The sequence below is a fragment of the Desmodus rotundus genome, chromosome 7, assembly GCF_022682495.2.
Source record: "Desmodus rotundus isolate HL8 chromosome 7, HLdesRot8A.1, whole genome shotgun sequence".
Lineage (NCBI taxonomy): Eukaryota > Metazoa > Chordata > Mammalia > Chiroptera > Phyllostomidae > Desmodus > Desmodus rotundus.
In genome coordinates this window covers 110,831,084-110,851,472 of record NC_071393.1, presented here as the reverse complement: position 1 = coordinate 110,851,472, position 20,389 = coordinate 110,831,084, and the positions used below count along the sequence as shown (strand labels likewise).

Here is a 20,389-nt window from a genome sequence, read left to right as displayed (position 1 = left end):
AAAGACCAAGGTGAAAATTATGAGCTAATTTTGAATACATTCAGACTCTCCTCTACATATTCCCAGTATGGCATGCTCGCTCTCGTGGTTCCCTTGTGGAAACAGCTGTGTGAACCCAGCCTTCTGGATCTACAAAGCTGATAATGAAGGCTGCTGAATTAATCAAAGGGTCAGCCTTCACATATGGCACAAACTATCTCACCAACACTTCCTATTTTCCAGTCCCTTTAATGTTGAGTCTAGTACAGGATTGTTGAAGGTGGGCATGATTTAATCTAAGTATTTAAATGGCTATTCTTAAGAATAATGAATAAAATTAGTGTATCTAGTATCTCAAGTGTACTGAGAGAACAGATCTACAAAAACCAAAGTAACTCAAGACAGACACCCTGGCTACTACAGCTGTAACTTCAAACCATGTGTTATCTATGGATTTGTTTACCTTTAAAACAGTTCTTCAAAGAGAAAAACGATGAAAACGTAGAAAAATCGGTGTAACTGTGTTCAAACAGATCTCTATTCTGTTATAAAGAAAACTGAAGTTCTTTAGGTGGCACCTAGTGAGTATTTTAATGGGAAAAAAAAGTTGGGTGTTGGTACTCAAAGTAACTAAATTAAAGAAAAGCACCATCTAGAAAGAAAAAAAATACTTTACCACTTTGAATTACAAACTCAAGGCAAGCAGCTCAGTACAGCAACGAGGACCAGTGTGGTAAACTCTCCCACACGTGGCGTCAGTCTCAAACAGTGAAAGCCACACAACCGATATAATCCTTTACTTGTATTTTAAGGCTTTCCCTCCTAAGAGTCAACTTTCACTGTGGTAAAAATAAAATTATTTCCTCTAACCCCTCCTATTAAAAGGATCTGCCATATAAATTCTTTGAACACTTGCCCTTATATTTCTACATGTAGACGGGAAGGAATAAAATTAGGGTCTTAGTAATCATAATGCTTTTAACTGGTGACAAGAAGGAAGAAGCCTATTAATTAAATATCCCAGAAATTTATTTAACATTTGCTTGATACATTTATATAGAAAGGTTGGGACTATTTGCTTTGGGTGCCCCTGGTAAATTACGTGGAGGCACTGAACTAGAAAGGGGTGTCAGTCTGGAGACATCAGAAGTGGAAAACCCGATTTATGACTGTTCTTAGCTTAAAAATGCTCAGTGTGCTGGAGCTACTGTGTGAAAACAGCTGTCATTTTAGGAGGGCATTTCACGTTTTGGTCTGTTAGAACATTTAAATACTTGGAAATAAAAAATATTCAACTTTGAAGTTTTCAATACTGGAAAACTTTTAAGTCTAGGGTTTATAGCCAGGAAGGGCTGTTTTGTGTTCCTTAAACTGGACTCTGTTTCCCACAACGTTAATCTTCAGCTTTGGCTTCCATTTCTTCTGCATCATCATCTCCGTCCACTTCCGCATTTTCTCTCTCAAGCCTTTCCAGCTGCCTTGCAAGTTCAGTTTCATCTGTATCTGTGACCACTTTGGGCTGTGGAAGCAGAGGCATAATTGCAAAGTGAAGTAGTTAAATAGTACACAAAACTCAATTTCAATACTATTATTGCCTACTATTTTAACTCTTATGTAAAGAAACACTTTTCTAACAATTGCCATATCTATTCACTTTTGCGTGCTGACATACCACTAATGGATTTCATTAGATCAACAATGGAAGGAATTTATGAGAATAATACAATACAGAAAAAAGAAATATGTGTATATTAAAATCAAATATTATTTCCTCTTATTTTTACAAGGTAAAACTGAAACTGTATGAAAATAATCTCAGTGGCTATATATGTCCTTCAAACCCAAAAGAGGTCCTATAAAAATGCATCTTCTAGGTTTAAAATAAATTATTTACTGTTCTTTTCCAGAGAAGGAATTGTTATATAAATACACATGTAACATATACATATGAAAATTAGGTTTTATTCTTGTTGAGATGAAATACAGGCAACTACTCACTTCTAATTCTGAGATCAAATTTTAAGTATTAAATTCTGACAATAATCAATTACTAATTTTCACTGTCTATTATTTCCCTGGTAGGCGGTCGGGGAGAGGGATAAATGACACAGTAGGACACCCGACATCACCAGTGACCACAGTTCTCAATAACCATCCCATGACAGTTCTTATTTGCCTATAAAACGTCCTTTCAGAAACTGAGTCAATAAATTATTCTATGCTTAGCACAGTTGTAATCCTAAATGTATCCCACTTTTTAAGATTTTAGAATATATTTAATTTATATGTTTTAAATTTCTTAAAAACGAGGGGAAAACAAACTTGATCTCACCTCCATTTGAACATTGAAGACACCCCTCTTTTCTTCAATCTTTTCTTTAATAACAGCCATAGCCTGATTGAGGACAGAGAGGCCTTCTGTCCTCTCCAGGGTTGTCGTAGTCATCACATACCGCGGAGGAGCTATGAGATTAATCTAAGGAAAAAGATACAAATTCAGTTAGGAGTATACCTATAGAACACACAACTCTGAGGATGTTCAAGAATTGGTATGCTAACCTGCTGCCTTCACAAATCACCCCAAAACTTAACTCCCAATTTTATAATCAGTAATTTGGGTAGTTTGTTAATGTAGCAAAAGCTATTGACACCATAATCTAATCAAATCTACTGAAATACTGAATATGAAGAATTATGACTTCCGGGTGTCTTTGGTGGCTAAACCAACTACAGCCATCATCAACATAATGAATAAAGTCTTTAAACAGACAAAAATTCCAATCTGGTTCTAAACTAAACTGACAGAAGAAATTCTTCTAAGAGATTCAAAATAATAACCAGTTAATTTTCTTGCTAATGAAAGATTCAGAGCAAACTTCCTAAAAGTTGTGTGTGAGTATGAGAACACACAAATGGAGAGAATATGTTGCCTTTTTCAAGACTCTGGGCATCATGGGTAGAAGTCTTTACTGTAAAGGAGCCCTCTGCACTAAACACCAACAGGAGTCTCTATCCACTGTGACAGGAACAGTAGCTACAGCAAAAAGCCTATATGTAATTGTAAACATCCCCTAGAATATCACCAAGAACCACTTTTTGTAACACTTGTTATAAAACACGATCATTAAAAAATCTGGTTTGGCTCTGGTGGGTGTTTCCGCAGGGAGGGAGAAAACCGACCGCTCACCTTGATGGGCATGGTCTCTGTAGAACAGTTCAAACCCGCTCGCAGGGCTTCTTTTACGGCATCGATGCCTTCATAACCATAACATGCCACTTCAATATCTAAAATTACAAAATGCAAGAGCTTACACCAAAATACTGCAAAAAATATTTAAAGGCATAAAAGAAATCAGAGATGTGGCAGATGATATTCAGACACTCATAAAAGTGTTTATCATCCTTTCAATTAGAAACCAATCCCAGCTATTAACTTTCCTAATTAAAGCTACCTGAAATTATATTCTCTCATCCACATCAAGCCCGTGAATGGTGAAACTCTCAGGCAGACACATTTAACACACACCTTTAACTCTAGCCATCCCTGGGTTAAAATCATGATTCCAACTTCTCAGTACCTCAGTTTCTTCTTTGTAAAGTGGAGAAAAGGAGGAGTGTTTTAAAAACTGAGTGAAACAGTAATTGCAAACTGTTGAGAACAGTTTGGAAATGGCATACACTTTGACCCAGCAATTCTACTTTTAGGAGTGTGCCTCACAGAACACTTGTATAAATGGATAAATGTATTTACAGTGTTTTTTATAATAATAAAAAAACTGGCACAACCTAAAGTTCTTCAAGAGTGCACGGGTTAAAGTTTACCAGTGTATAGACTGTTACCTGGCCACTAAAAAGAATGAAAAAGATTCCTATGCTCTACATGGAAGGGCAAGCCATGATACACTAAGTGTGAAAAGGTAGTTGGAGAAAATTTTGCACAGCATGACCTCATCTTTGTAAAAACAAAAAGTTACACCTGAATATAAACAGCAGGCACTCCTATACAGCATACGAGCATAGGAAAAAATGCCTAAAAGAACATATTCTAAACTGCTAACAGTGGTTAATCCAGAGACATGGGAGTACATTACTGTCCTGTTAGATTATTTTCAAGTATGCACTAAATGAAATAACCACCTCCTTAAAAAAAGGGCCAACTTAAGGTGTTAATATATACATTTTATACATTTATGATGATTCAGCACGAACCTTTAAGTTCTTAAACTTTTCTTTTGAAAAATATGCATTTAGAAAAACTTATAGATGTTAATATAGTAACATTCTTTGGTAAGACTCACTATTTAACAGGTTTATTGATATATGCAAAATCTTTTAACATCATTTAAAAACTCACCTGCTCGAATTTTGACAGCCTGTGGTGTCAAACGCCTATTAATATTGTTAATGAGTACTTCCCGTTCATCTTCATTCAAATCTAAACTATCCAAAATAGATGGGTCTCTGATTTTAAAAAAAGAAAAAAAAAAAAAAAGAGGTCACGGTTACTTTACTGACAACTGAAATACCAAACACAATACCAGAGAATACTGTGTGAGAACATAGGCTTTAGTGTCGGAATTAGAGTTCAAATTGTAGCTTTGTCGTGTGATAACTATGTGTCTTTGGGCCTTTCCAAACCTCAGTTTCTAAATGTGTAAAATGAAGAGGAAAACAGTGTATCTCACTTAATTATGGTATTAAATGAGATAATGCAGCATTTAGTAATATATGACAAGTAGAAAACACCTAAGTAATTGTTATTCCAAGAAAAGCTAGAGATCTGGCTAGAGCAAGACTTTCAAAATGTTTCTCAATACACCTGGCATCCCACTATAATTAAGCACTTTAATGTAACTAGCAGTCTGCTTCAGAGAGTTTACAATCTAACTTGAAAAGAACAAAACCATGGAAAAAAATTAAAAACTAAAACTGCATTTGTGGGAATTAGGAGAGAAGGGTATTACTTTCAGTGAGTGGGTCATCAAGGGCTTCATGGACAAAATGGCATTCCATCTGACCTTCCTAAGTGCCACAGGACAGGGACCAGGGTGTTAAGTCAATGACATGTTGACAAATGACAAATGAAAAAATGAAATGACTAAAAGAATAACAGAATTTTAACAAGCAAAGGCAGAACTGTTTTAAGAAAGGTATAATGTATTAAAAAAGAAATGGTGTGGGCAAGCACCAGACTTAAAGCATAGGTTAAGGAATGAAAGGCAAAATAATTTGGGTTGAGGGAACTTTCATTCAACTAATACCACCTACACAGCAAAAGACAAATCAACAGATAATGGCAGATGAATAAACAGATGTTTCATAGAAGAGCTATAAATGGTCAAAAAACATGAAAAGCTGTTAAGTTCACAATCAACAGAATGTAAATCAAAACAAGATACTATTGTCCATCCATCAGTTTGACAAAAGGAAAAAAAATCTGAGACCTATACCAAATGTTGGTTAGGATGAAGAAAAATGGGGATGCTTATATAATTGCTAGAGAAAATATAAATAAAGAACTGATTTGGAGAGTATTTTGGCAAAACTGAGTAAATTTAAAGATGCATATAATTAATCCTGTGACCAAACAATTTTATGCTTATCCTAGGTACACAGAACTCCCACATGTGAACACACAGAGACATGTACATCAGTACACATAACAGCATTGCTTAAAAAATGGGGGGAAAGGGGGTCAGGTGGGATCACCTCAAAACCTCTTAATACAGGAGCAGATAAAGCATATTTTTACAATAAAATACTACATAGAAATTAACATGAAGTAGGCATATATCTATCAATTTGGAGAAAATCTATTTAATAATAGCCTTATGAGTAAATATTCAAGGTACAGAAACATAAATTGATAGAATTTTTAAATACAAAAAATATGATTCTATATGTACTTCCTGAATACCTGTAACTATTAAAACCATAAAAACAGAAATTGTAATGATACCTACTACTTTCAGAATAGTGGTTACCACTGATGAGTGAGGTGAATGGATTGGGAAGGGTAAAACATTATTTCTAACTATCTTAGAAATTTTATTTCTTAATTAAAAGAAAAATATTAAGCATATGTGGCAAAGAATTAGTATCACTTAAATCTGGACAGTTGCTCTGTGACTGATAACACGAGAAGAATGTTAAGGGAAAGGGAATACCTGCCGAGGCTGAGCGGTAGGTAATGGAGGGAGTGCTGGAGGTGGGAGCTAGAGGGTCAGCCGGGGCCAGATGACGACAGCAAGCCAAAGGAAGAAACGTGCTGACTGAGGAGTGATGGACTGAAGTCAGGGAGGACAGAAATACGCAGCAGTGCTTAATGGTTAATAGCATAAACTCTGGATGAACCCAGAATGCCTGGGTTGGAATCCTGGCTCTACTGTTTGCTGTTGTCAACTTGGACAAACTATTGACTCTCTGCCTCAATTTCCTCATCTATAAGATAGGGATTAATAGAACGTACAGGTTGTTGTGAGAACTGTATAAATATTAGCTACTATTATTATTACTATTTTCATCTCTCTGACAATGTGATATGAAAAAAGTTACATTTGGGGGTAAACCAGAAGGGATTTGGAGAACCGAATGAGTCAGCTCGAGCAGTCCCAGGTGCCGCTCGCCGGGGCTGAGATGACCATTACCACCTGGCAGCACAGAGGTTGGGCAAGTATCCTCTGTGCAGTGTGAGGCTGCTGGTGGAGCATTAACATTTGGGAAGGAGTGGGAGGTGCAGAAGTAGAGAGAACTGAAGGAGTCTCGCTATTAAAAGGAGAGGACACAGTGCTTGCTCAGGACAAAGTAGAGAAGATCAAGAAGTTTGTTCTTTGGTGTAAATGGGAGAAATCAGAACATATTTTTATGCTGCTATAGCGAAACCAATTAAGGAAAAGACTGAAGACCCAAAAGAGGGAATGAATGACAGAGGGAAAGAGGTCCCTGAGCAGTAGCGGGCACAGGTGCTAGGACTGGTTTGAAAGCAGGAAGGGTATGAACTCCAGTGTGACAGGAGGGCAGGAAGGAGGTAATGACAGCTGAGATAGTGGAAGGAAGTAGAGGAGATCGTGTGCAGCACAATGGCTTCTATTTTCTTTATAAAACAGGTAGTGCATGCACCGGGTGAGGGGGAGGGAAGAGTGTGGAGAAGCCCTGGAACAGCCACTCTGAGACTGGGAGGAAGAACTGACCAGGAGCAGCGAGGATGTGGGGCAGCAGTGAAAGCCGGCTGAGGCTGAGACCATGAATATGCAGGGCACCAACCCTCAGGACTGGTTTTTCCTAGCAGCACCCAGCAGTCTGCAAGTGCAGAGAAGGCAGGAACAGCGCTCCAAGGCTGACGTAACAGAAGGAAAAACAAGGCAAAAGCTGATGATATTGGCCAGAAAGCTGTTGAAATGATGGACCATGCTGTATCTATGTTGAGTAAGAAAGAGAAGGCAGGCAGGAGTGAAAAGAGAGGGAGAAAAAAAAAAGGTTTGGAATCAGAACCTGATATAAGAATTACAAAGACATAGAGTAGGACTAACTACAGGGGAGTTGGAAGGAGAGGGGGCTGTGGTAAAAAAAGAAAAGAAAAGAATGTATGAACTGCAGGTTTTGGAGGCAGAGCAAATCCTGGTGACAGTAGTAGATCCAGTGTGAAGCCATCTGGAAGACTGGCTAAGGTGGCATGGGCTGAAGGGCTAAGGAATCGTGAGGAAAACAAGACGTCACAGTTTTAGATGAGACATCGATATTGGCTCTAAAGTCATCTAGGACAATAAAAAAAGTAGAAGGAAATGGCTAAGGGAGTAGTATAAGATGAAACTATATAGCTTATGAAACTATGTAACGGATATAAGAAATTGTATAGGCTTGGCTATACAGGATTGGCCCATATGACGACACTTTTATACTGAAACATTTAATCTAAATTTGGCAGGGACTTAACACACGGATGTTGTACTACTACACGTCAGGCTCTCAGTCTGCATGCCAGACCCAACCGGCAGCTGTGATATGAAGGTAGCAGCAGAGCCAACAAGATGTGCTTACGAGACTGCATGCTTAAATGCATCATAGGCACCATATCCGGGTCTCTTGTACTTGTCATCAAAGACCCAAGCAGTCCTCTGGAACAGGCTTTCCAGCTGCTCGTCCTTGGTGTACTCTAACACCTCAGCAACATGACGGAGAATGCTGTAAACCTAGGGACAAAATGAAGGGCTCAACAATTCAAAGGTAAGAGACCTATTACATAGATATTTTTACACTTTAGTTAACTGGATATTACAAATAGAAATAGCACAGAAATAGTCCTAACACCCAGATTAAGTCTTTACCCTGACACACATTAACCGCTCTGAATTTGTCTTCCCATTCGGAAGAGAGATCCTGAACCTCTCTTTTTTACTGTACAGAGCGCTTACGCAGATCAAACGCACACAGATGCACACTACAAATGGAGAGCATTATACAAATGTTTTATGTGAACATATAAAGTCTGTATATTATACGAATCCTGTTAGAGAAATGTAAGACATTATTACTACCACTCCATATGAGAACGTGGAACCAAGATTGAGATTTTAGTATTTTTTTTGCTGTTATAATTTAATGGTTATCCTTCAATCTTACCCACTGCTGCCAAGATTTTTTCTAATCTCCAAAAAATAAAGGGCTTAAAGAAGAGAAGTATAAGAAAGGAGATTTTCATGTTAATTACACATGAAAATTGAGTGAGAAAAGGTACTAACACTGGCTATTCATCCTATCCTGGTAAGATCTGCTAACGGAGTCATTTTACACTCTGTTGACGGGACAAAATGGAAGTTTCCAACAGCAGTGTTTCTCAAATGTGGATTCTCAGATTTGTTGGGACTTGAGATCCTGCATTTCTAATAAGCAATCAGGTGATGCCAATGTTGCTGGTCCACCGACTATACTGAGTGGCAAGGCCCCAAGTTTATTAAAAGAAGATTTTCGTGACATGCTTTTGAATGTGTAAACCACAATGCAGTAACAGTAAACACATCAGTAAAAGAGAGGGAAAATCTGGCAATGGTCTGATGGCACTTAGATTTTTATTCTCTCTGTTTCACTAGGGTTAAGCAAGATTTTAAAAAAACTCTGCATTTAAACATTGTTTTTTTGGCATTTTATCTTGGGGGCAGAAACACACATGGCAGAAGAGAAAAAGAAGACACAAGAGAAGGCAAACAAATGAGAAACAATGGACACGGTGCCATCAAGAACCCAGGACCTAGGGAATGAAGGCTAATCTAAACAGGACCAGAGAACAGAACAATCCAGACAGAAGATGAATGCAGAAGCGCTGTCCTTGCTTTATTCCTGCTTACTGTGGGGAAGCAGGAAATTATAGCAAAAATAGCAGCAGCAGCAACAACAAAAGGAAAAAAAAAGAAAAAAAAGAACTTTAACTAGGAAAAACAAACCCCAAACTAGTAACAGACCCCTTCCTTGCTTTCCTAGATTTATAAACATTTTACAAACCCAGCTCATTCTTAACATACAACAGCTGGTTGACTCTGTGACCCTTATCCCAAGAGGGACAGGAGTCAACAACTACATGTTATGATAAGCCAAATCAAGTGAAACCACAGATAATAATTAATTTATTCTTAAAATAGCTTAAAAACACTAACATCCAGTACTGCTTTGAGAATATTAGATCATAAGCAATACTTTAAAGTAGTAATACCATGAGATAAAAACACTGTAGTCATACTCTTTTGAAATTAAGTCTTTAAATTATTTTCTATGTAATACATAATTGGAAATGAAAATATACTTACGGAAAATATGAGTTTTTTAATTTTTATTTTTTGCCAGGAACATGACGTGCACATTAAATACTGGATTAATCTGACTCAAAAATAAACTTACAACCCTGGCTGGTGTGGCTCGGTGGATTGAGCGCTGGCCTGCGAACCAAAGGGTCGCTGGTTCGATTCCCAGTCAGGGCACATGCCTGGGTTGTGGGCCAGGTCCCTAGTGGGGGGCATGCAAGAGGCAACCACACACTGATGTTTCTCTCCTTCCTTCTCTCCCTTCCCCTCTAAAAATAAATAAAATCTTTAAAAAAAAAAAATCAACTTACCGTTTTGGATTTAGTGAATTTATCTTCACATTTGATTGCTTCCTCTGGAGAAACTCTTCTTTTTGACAAATCAATGTATCCTGCACGAAAAAATTTTGAAAAAAAAATCATCTCTGTCCAGATTGTCAGCATACCACTGTGGCGAATTTTCACAACCAGCTGTCTGGTTGGTATACCTGTACTTACTCCCCACTAAAATCCTATCGACAAAATACTGCACGAGATGAGAAATTTTTTGTTTTCAGAAATGTATCTTATTATTATCATGTAATTGTATATTCTCTACTATCTGTATATTCTCTATTACCTCGTTGGAGGGAACTAGTAATTTTTCAATTACCCAGATGAAAGCTGGCCAAAAGATTCTGTTTGGCATCCATGCATCATAGGGCCAACTGAATAAACTATGTTTTCTGTATTCTCTTTTTCTTCCCCTGTACAATCTGGGATTAGTACTTTGATCAGAGAAATCCACAGTCAACCATACTGGAGGGGTTTTGAAATTCCAGGTTGTCTCTTAGACTGCAGGTTGCACAGCTTCAGCTTGTCATACTGGATGAGGTTTGCCCAGGAGATAGACCTACAGCTACAGCAGCAAATATGCTAAGAGAAGAACCCTATTCTTCTAGCTGGGGCCTGTGGGTGAGACAGACTGATAGACACAATGGAAAGAAGAGTTGGATATTTCATCCTCATCAGGAAAACTTAAGTTCCATGATTTGGGCTATGTCACAGGTGTTAACAGTAAAAAGCAGGAACTGAGGCCACTAGCCCCTCTAACTGAGGAGCCTGCATTTGGACATCACCTGTGGGACTCTCAGTGATGATAGAGCCCCATGAGTTGGAATGGAACTACAGAAATCTGAAACACACAGAAAAAAATAAGGACTGGTTGATGTTGTGGGTGACACGGGCACGTTCTTGGCTGGAAGAATCTGGTTTGGTTGCTTTAGTGATAGCTGCTTTTGCTTCTGCTGCTTCCTCAATTTGACTTACCACCAATTCCTAAACCAAAGCCTTTACTGCTGGCTCTGGTAGGTTGGGTTTCAAAGCAAGTTCCTTCTGGAGACTTCTATCTGGAAACATGGTGTAGGAAAGTAGAGCCTCCAACTATTCATGCTGTGGGTGCACACAAGAGGTACGTTTTTAGTGTTTCTTCCACATCGTGGGACCAGCTGGATTCTGTGGTACCAAGCTCATGTTGGAATCATCCCTGTGGATAAAGGGTCTGGCTGGGGACTCTCTGGGGCCACTCTGATCATCAAGGGTGCTGTCATCTGGGATGAGTAGATGTGATCAACTTTGGGCTTCTATAGTATGTCAATACTGCAATCACACATGTGGACAAAGGAGTGGAAGTCCCAGAGGCTCTTCTATTCATCTGAGCAGCACTGTTTGTCTGCATTGGTGCGTTAACATTTGTTGCCCGGCTGACTGGGTGAGAAGAAAAGCCCCTTCCCAGGGCTAGTCAATTCTTAGAGAGCAAAGGACTCAACTGGAACAGCTTTTCACATGCAAACTAACCAGGCCAGAGCCCATTCCTCCAACCATCTCCTCATCAAAGCCTCACACAGAAGTCAGTATTCCTCCTGCCCTAAATCAGCCCAGAGCCAAGGTACCAGACCGCCAGGAACAGCTCTGATGCCCCAAGGCCTGCCAAAACCATTCAAACTCGCCAACCCTAAACTGTTTACCCCATCTGTCTTTCCCCTTGCTCCTTCTGCCTCTTGACCAAATTTGGTGCTTCCTCAAGTGGCTCTGCATGGCACGGGTATGTCCCCATCTCCTGGGAAACTTAATAAAAATCTTCTTTCAATAGCATTGGCCTCTCCATGTCATCAGTCACCTCCATAAATTAAAATCCTGCTGGTACAAAATGAGGTAAGCAGTAAAATGTATTCTAAAGAATTTAGTAGGGAAAAAATGTCTTTAAAATTTACCTACATATTTTTTATTTTGGGTATCACATCTCTTTGGTCTGAACAACTTCTTTACCATTTCTTATAATGCAGGCCTATTTGGTAAAAAAAAAAACCCCTTTTAGTTTCTATTTACCTGAAAAGGTCTTATTTGATCTTCACTGTTGAATATTTTCTTTAGATACAGAATTCTGGTTTGACAGCTTTTTTCTTTGAGTGCTTCAAAGATGTCTTTCGAAGGTTGGAACTCCATAATTTCCAATAAGGATGCCACAGTAATTCGTACTACTCTTCCTCTGCAAATAACGTGTCATTTTCCTTGGCTGTTTTCAAGATTTTCTCTAGGTTTTTCAAGTCTGGTGTGCCTAGATGCAATCTTGTTAGTATTTATCCTCAAGGTTTACTGAGCTGTTCCAATTTATACATTTATATATTTTCAGCAAATATGGGAAACTGTTAGCCACGATTTCTTCATATATATTTTCTGCCCTTTTCTTTTGGAATAGGGCATTTGATATGACTGGTTTTCCTTTCCCCCTCTGTTCTTCAGATTAGTTCTTTTTAAAAGTGAGCTACCTTCAACTTTCACTGAGCCTTCTGTCATCTTTAATCTGTCAGCCATCCAGTGAACTTTTTTTGATAGTACACTTTTGATTTGTAGAATTTATTATTTCTTTTTGGTGAGAGTTTCTAATTTCTCTACAGAGATTTCATTTTGTGCATTTTAAGCACACTTTCTTAATATCCTTGAGCAGTTCTAGTATCTGCTTTAAAATCCTTACCTGCCAATTCCAACATAAGGGTCCCCTCTGAGTCAGTCACCATCGCTTGTCATTTCTCTTCTGCATGGGTCATATTTTCCAGTTTCTTCAAATGTTTGGCAAATACAGACTGTATCCTGAACATTGTGAGTGACATGTAACAGACTCCAAATTCCTGTATTGTTCCCTTTAAGTATGATGCTGATTTTGTTTTAGTAGGCAGTTAATTTGTCTGGATTCAAAACTATAAGCTCTGTCTCCCAGGTGGAAAGCAAATGAAATCTGTTTAGAATTGTACCCTGTTGGGTTGCTTGCAGTTCAACCTGTGTATTAGTATTTCAGAGGTCAGCCAGAGATGTGAGTAGAATTTATATATAAATTTATGTTTTTAGAAGATCTTATTTATTTTTAGAGAGAGGGGAAGGGAGGGAGAAAGAGAGAGAGAAACATCGATGTGAGAAACATCGATCAGTTGCCTTTTGTATGTGCCCGGACCAAGGACCAAAACTGGAATCCGGGCATGTGTCAAGACTGGGAACCAAATGATGACCTTCCGGTTTGTGGGATGATGCCTAATCAACTAAGCCACACCGGTCAGGGCGTTATATGTAAATTTAAGGGTTCTCCCCGTGTCTCTCCTTTCTGGGATCTCTGTAACTACCTGCCAACTGCTTTGGTTGTCCAGAACTTTCAGAACTTTCACCTCTGGTTCTCAAGACATTAAGACTGTAGGTCTCCACTACTAGTTTAGCTGTCCTGCTTGAAGATATCTGCGACATGCATTCAGGGGAAAAGCTGCAAAACTGACCTAACACAATTCCTTTCTTCTTTCAGTTTCACCACGCTTTTGATCATTCCCATTGTTTTTAGTTTTTTTAAAAAAAATATTTATTTAGGGTTTATAGCTGTTATTTTTAAAGGTTTATCCAGTGGACCTAATCTCCTAGTATCAGAAATGGATCCTCTCCATAGGATCTTCTGCACTTTCCTTTTTTTTCTTATCTTACTCTGCTTATCTTTCCATGTCAGAATATTCAGATCTCATTCTATATAAAACTGCATTGCATGGATGAGTCATGATTTGTTTTACCATGATTTTGATTATTTCCTGCTTTTAATACTGTACAAACAGCATTAATATTTAATACTGTACAAACAATGCAGCTATGGAAATTATTTTTACATGTAAATTACTATATATGTATAACATTTTTCTGATTGTAGGCGGAAATTTGATTCCTTCTTGTTACATATATATAAGGAAGAAATACCAAATAGATTGGAAGGACACCAATCTAGGGTGCTCTGGGGCAGTGGTATGAAGACTTACTAAGTTTAAGGAAGATAGTAGTCCCCTCTTATCCACACGGCACACATATCAAGACCCCCGGTGGATGCCTGAAACTGCAGATAGCACCAAACCCTGCATATACTATTTCCCTCCTACACAGACATACCTTTTCATTAAAAGGTGCACTCAATGGCTTTTCTCTTGGCATATCTGAATTGCCAGCATCACCACTTTGCACTTTGGGGCCAATATTAAGTAAAATATGGGTTACCTGAACACAAGCACTGCAATACCTTGACAGTCAATCCAATAACTGAGATGGCTACTAAGTAACTAATGGGTAGGTAGTGTACACAGCGTGGACACGCTGGACGAAGGGATGACTCATGTCCTGGGCGGGATGGCTAGAGATTTCACCATGCTACTCAGAATGACGTTCAAGGTAAAACTTATAAATTGTTTATTTACCATGGCCTAAAAATATTAAATGGAAAATTCCTCTGGGAATTTAAGTTTTTGACCCATAAAAATGAACCTTGGGATGTATTAATTAAATTACTAACTTAAAGGAATTTTGCTTAGATGGCTAATTGGCATCCTTCTCTAATAACTCTGTATGTAAAAGAATTTATTTTCTTTCTTTCTTTCTTTTTTTTTTTTTTTTACTGCAGTAGGCAATTTACAAAACTACATTTTATAATAAACCGTTTTAAATCTGAAATTTATACAGGGTGGTGCAAAAGCAGGGGTACAGTTGTTTGTATGGAAAATAGTAAGATAATAAATAATAATGCAAGAATAAAGTCTGTCACATACAACTGTAAACCTTCTTCTGCCCCACACTGTATTTTAGATATTCTTTTCACTTACCTTTTTCTTTGTCCACTCTAATGACAACCACACATTCATTCCTGCCAATTCGGATGAGTTTGTTTATAGAACGAATACGCCTTCTGGACAACTCACTAAGAAGAATCATGCCTTCAATATTGTTGTATTCCAGCAGGCTGACGTAAGCCCCCATTTCAGCAATGGATCTTACATTCACCATCACTACATCTTCCACCTCGGGAAATTTGTGTTGATAAAATCTACAACTTAGACCCGGCATTCTGCAATTTAAACAAAAGAACCAAGTAAGTGCTCAGTTAAGGTGAAAAATAAAGAAATGTCAGTCAATTTTCCACATTTTGCCAATGGAAGAAGTTGTTAGTCTTCTTACTTCTTTAAACTTCTTAAATGGTATCAGAAAACAGATGATGTCTAGGAACCAAGCTTTAAGTTTTATTTTGTCCACATTTTTGTAAGTCTTGGGTGATTCTCTGCCATCAGTTTCAGGGGAATCATACGAAATAATGACAATTTATAAAGTACTCTGAGATCTAAGGATTAAATGCACAAACACCTCAAGACTAAAATACTATTTTAGTACTACCACTTCATAACAAATGGCCCTGACTGGTGTGGCTCCGTGGGTTGGGCGTCATCCTGCAAAACGGGTAGTCACTGGTTTAATTCCCAGGTCAGGGCACATTTCTGGGTTGCAGGCCAGGGTCCCAGTTGGGGGCACAGGAGAGGCAACCTATCGATGTTTCTTTCTCACATCGATGTTCTTTCCCTCTCTTTCTCCCATCCTTCCCCTCTCTTTAAAAATAAAATCTTAAAGACAACAACACAAATGATGGGAAGCATCACTACCATTATAAACCGAGCAGCCAATTCTAAAGTTATTCTTTCTCCAAATCAGCTACGACTGTATATGCTACTACCCACTACATAAAAAGGGAAGAATCTTATTAAACTAAAACCCAAACCCTAAACAAATAATATACCCTATAATTTATTATAGACAAAATTACAACATCACATGCCAGGACATAAACTAAGTCTACAATCTCAAAAGATATTAAATTTACTATCATGTATCCTCCTCTCCAATTTTTTTCCTTTTAAAACAAACTTTAATTCACAATTTCCATAATTTCTAGCTTCTATTTTTTCCAGCACTCCCAAATACTATTCTCTTTTGTTGAATAGCTATACTCAACCTTGGGAATAGCTTTACAGATCCCCATTACTATAAAGTTCAAGTTTCTTTTAATCTCCAAGCACTAAATGCATTTAAAACTATTCCCTTTGATCTACCCAACCTACTTTCAGTACCACTCCTTTTATGACCCAGAAGCCTGAAATCATACCATGAGTAGAAATATATTTTTACATGGAAGCTCTCAAACTAATCATAGTTGATGATTTTCACATTTTTCTGCTAACTTAACCAGTTTACCCTTGTCGAAGTTCAGAAGACAAGCTGAAGTTATAGGACCTAAGTGACTATGAAAAATTTGTGAAAATCACTAACTTATTTTTTTCTTAATAACTGGGAAATAAGCCTGCCATTGCTTGATCTTAAAGACAGAGCATTCACATCCAGCTCATAGAACACGGCAGTTCTGTTGCCGTGCAGTCTGAGAACTGCTCACTGTACCCACTTGTATCTTCCCAGTGGCTTCCCATTAGTTTAAACACACCTTTCCACTACCTCCAGGGTCCTATCCCATCTGGCCGCTGCCTAGCTCCCTGAGGTACCACTTTCTCCCCAGTCCCCCCCATTTTATAGTTGAAGAAACTGCAGCACAGGTTAAGCAACTTGTTCTGTCATATACTACTAACAAGTGATAGTGTCAGAATTTGAACCTATGAAGTTTGGATCCATAGTCTCTGCTTATTCATCAGGCAATATTTTCTCTCAACATTATTGATAAATATATTAGAAACATTTTAAGCAAAGAGCAACGTTAATATATTCAGTACTGAAGCATATACTACAGATTAATGAAAACTTTCAGTACTAAGGTATCCTGTTTAACAACAACAAAAAAGTAGCATACTGATAATAGCTGGAGAGATGTTACTCTCTCGTAGCTTGACAAAACAGGGATTTAGCAAATAAAGGGAAGCAGACATTCAATGGCCAGAATTACTCACCAAGAAAACAGCTGATCTGGTCATTTCACTTTTAAGGAGGGCTTTTTTTTTGGGGGGGGGGGGGAGGGGCAACTGTTGTCAAATATCTGTATATAAATTACTAAAATTTGAGAGCTAAAAATGCTTTGAACTGGGTATCAAAATAAAATGTCATGAAACTATAAAATAGTTTTAATAACTTTTTAACATGTGCTAACCACACTTACTTATCAAGTTTCTTCAAATAGTAAAGCTGATAATTTTGGGAAAGCAAGGCTTAATTTGAAGGTTAAAGAACATAGGTAATAATGCAAAAGAATCCTGAAGGGATATACGAATGCTACAGCTTTAGGAGGGTCAAGTCTCTCTACGATATATAGGAAAATAAAGGAATACTGCCGATAGTGAGTATGTTTCTCACAGTAAAAAGAAAGTAGCTGGTAACTACAAAAAGAGAGCATTTCCCAAAGAACCTGCAATACTGGTTCATAGATTTCGAACATATCTCCGTATTTATGCTGATAATTACACTAACTTTTAAAAGAACCAGCCAGGAAAATAGAGGCCACAAGCTCCATATCTATCAGTCCTTTATTCAGGGGTCCCCAACCCCCAGTCCATGGACTGGTAGGGGCCAGTGGCCTGTTAAGAACTGGGGCCGCACCGCAGGAGGTGAGCGCCAGCCCAGTGAAGCTTCATCTGTATTTACAGTGGCTCCCTAGGCTCGCATTACCTCCTGAGCCCAGCCTCCTGTCCCCTCACCCTCCCAACCCCCGACTGTGGAAAAATGATGCCATAAATTTTATATAATTTTCAAAGCACTTTGCCTTATTTTATTTGGCCCTCAAATAAATCCTCAGGTCAGGCAAGTAGCACAGTGAACTTCAGCAACAGTTATTAGATGTACCAGTCCTTACTATATTACTTACTAGTAAGTAAGCAACTGCGGTCACTTGAGAAACGTTATTTTCCATTGCACCACACGGATTTGTGGAGGGTATCAAATGAGATAAAATACAAGTAAAAATGCCCTTATGCGGCTGAGTGGATTGCATGCCAGCCTGTGAACCAAAAGGTCACTGGTTTGATTCCCCGTCAGGGCACATGCCTGGGCTGCAGGCCCGGTCACCAGTAGGGGGTGCGTGAGAGGCAGCCACACACTGGTGTTTCTCTCCCTTTCTCCCTTCCCCGCTGTCTAAAATTAAATAAAATCTTAAAAAAAAATACATGTAAAAACATTTTAAAAGTGTAATGTGCTATACAAATATGACATTTGTGTATAAATATAAAAAAGGCAAAGAAAATGTTATTTCCATTTTGTAACTTAATTCAATAATTACTTTTTCAGTACCTACCATGTAACGAGCACTATCAATAAAACAGTGAAGGGTCTTAACTAAAGAACTTAAGTTCGGTGTGGGAAACAAAGTAATAAGCAAATAATTGCAATAAAAAGTATTATGAAAGGACACAGTGGGGCAATTAACAGGGAACCAAGGAACAGAAACACTAAGTGACTTTATTAAGGACAAATGCTTAATAAGCATTCGAACACGAGCTAAACCCAAGTCCATGACATTAAATCCAGTGTCTTTAACCCACAGAGCCTCACTATGTCAGAGCACTACAGCGCCCTATGTTCCTGAACGTATGTTCTTTTCCTAAAGAACATCCGCCTTCCAGAATACGGTAACTGCACTCCAGGCTAACTTCAGATACCCTGCACTGTCAGGGATTTTGCCTGGCCAACTGGTGGGCAGGACTTCTTTCTTAAAGCAGTGCCTGGTCAAGTCACCATAATGGACACAGGAAGTCCCCATTCCTTTTCAAAGCGAAATGTGTTCTGTGTTAGAAACAACTCTTGTGGTCATTTTAACTAGACCCTAACATACGCTCTCCAAACGCTAGTTTTTAGTACAGAGGTGCAACAGAAAATAAAGCTTTAAATCATCTCACTGTAGTTGAAAAAGGAAGCACCGATATCTACCAACATCACCGTGCATCTCTACGATCTTTTGCGAATCAGTCACTCGGCATCACGTGAACCGAGAAGCGGCAGTACGGCTCTGTAAGCAGAATTCCCAAACTGTTCACAGGCAGACTCACAAGTCTTTTCCTTGAATAACAACTTCAAACGAGAGGAAAAAACAAGACTTTCTGCTACACGTTTTCTACAGGAAAAATTGTTCCTTGTTTAATGAAAATTCAAGTACCTTAAGTTTGGGGGATAGTAAAAGGGACCTCAGGCTGAATATGTACGAACCCTAAAATTCCCTTCCCTTATGTTTTAGTTTTACTTAACTGTAAGACCACAGCGTGTGCTTCTGCAATTCTGTCCTCATCGGTGCTGAAACACGGCAAACCGACAGGAAGCCTATTAAACTATTTAACAGCATGTTTTAGCTCAAAGGGTGACTCATTTTACGGAAATGCACATCTCGGGCGATAAGGTAGCGAGAGTTTCAATTTTTAAAAATAAACGATCAAGGGAATAAACTACTCATGGACCCTTTATAACCCAGCTCAAGCAAACACTGTGACCCATCCTACGAGTCCCTTGAGGTGTCGTCCTCACCGGTTATCACTGAGAGGTAGTACTTCCCGGGGCCGAAAAAAAAAAAAAAAGGTTGAACTCTCCAGCCCGGAAAGTGCTGAGCGACCTGCGGCGGGGGTGTCACCGCGTTCTCCCGGGGCGCCCCCACCTCAAAGCATCCTCACTTTTAAGTACGATATTGAAGAGGCTGTAGAGCCACTTGGCCCACTTCCCTTCGCGAGATTCCTCCGCTCGTACAAAGGCACCTCCGCAACACGGAAAGACCGCCCCGAAGCCCGCGGGTGGTGGCGGTGCTGTCAGACACTTCCCGCGCCTGGACGGGAGAGGAGTGAGCCCGGGGCCTACCCGCTCTCGACCACCCACGAACTGGACACAGCGAGAGTGAGCTCTTCGAGAACCCGATCTAAAGGACTGTTCACCTGAGGTATACGTGTGAGTCCCGTAGTGGGGTCCCGGACCGCGCTCTGTAATCGAAGAGACAGCAGTGACCCACTCACAGCAGCCGTCGATTCTCAGCGTGCGCTTCGCTCAACCCCACCGCGCATGCGAAACCTCTTCGCAGCACGCAAGCGCCAACAGAATAGAGGTCCCCTCTTCGTCACTGACCATAGAGTCCGGGTCCTCCGAGAACAAGGAAGAGCGTCGATGACAGGAGGACCTGAAAAGTACGCTTTCTCGCTCTCTTTAGTTTTCGATAAGCAACCTTCAAGGCGCGAGGAAGAGGCAGGACTCTGATTCTTTGTCCCCAAGGAATAAATCCTCTCCCAAAGCTTCGGTAAATCATGAGGTGGCGCTGTGACCAAAATGACAAGCGGA

At 39.1% G+C, this 20,389-nt stretch overlaps 1 protein-coding gene and 1 pseudogene across 1 annotated transcript; both read right to left on the bottom strand.

The window, feature by feature from the left end:
• Window positions 1-990: 990 nt before the first annotated feature.
• EIF2S1 (eukaryotic translation initiation factor 2 subunit alpha) lies at window positions 991-20,388 on the bottom strand. Its single transcript, XM_024567628.4, has 8 exons — window positions 19,993-20,388; window positions 14,923-15,164; window positions 10,082-10,161; window positions 8,017-8,168; window positions 4,334-4,440; window positions 3,167-3,264; window positions 2,312-2,455; window positions 991-1,498 (listed from the first exon to the last, which is right to left on the bottom strand). The coding sequence occupies exons 2-8, from the start codon at window positions 15,161-15,163 to the stop codon at window positions 1,373-1,375; spliced, it is 948 nt and encodes a 315-aa protein (XP_024423396.1). The 5' UTR covers window position 15,164; window positions 19,993-20,388; the 3' UTR covers window positions 991-1,372.
• Window positions 10,168-14,884, bottom strand: LOC112311305 (arginine-fifty homeobox-like; annotated as a pseudogene).
• Window position 20,389: the final 1 nt, after the last annotated feature.

Bases quoted from the DNA above. Each gene is read 5' to 3' on its own strand.
- EIF2S1 (XM_024567628.4), bottom strand. From the start codon at position 15,163: ATGCCGGGTCTAAGTTGTAGATTTTATCAACACAAATTTCCCGAGGTG. The intron at 10,162-14,922 runs GTAAGTGAAAAG...TTTTTCGTGCAG, and splicing joins TAGAGTGGACAAAGAAAAAG to GATACATTGATTTGTCAAAA. The intron at 3,265-4,333 runs GTGAGTTTTTAA...TTGTAATTTTAG, and splicing joins GGCTGTCAAAATTCGAGCAG to ATATTGAAGTGGCATGTTAT.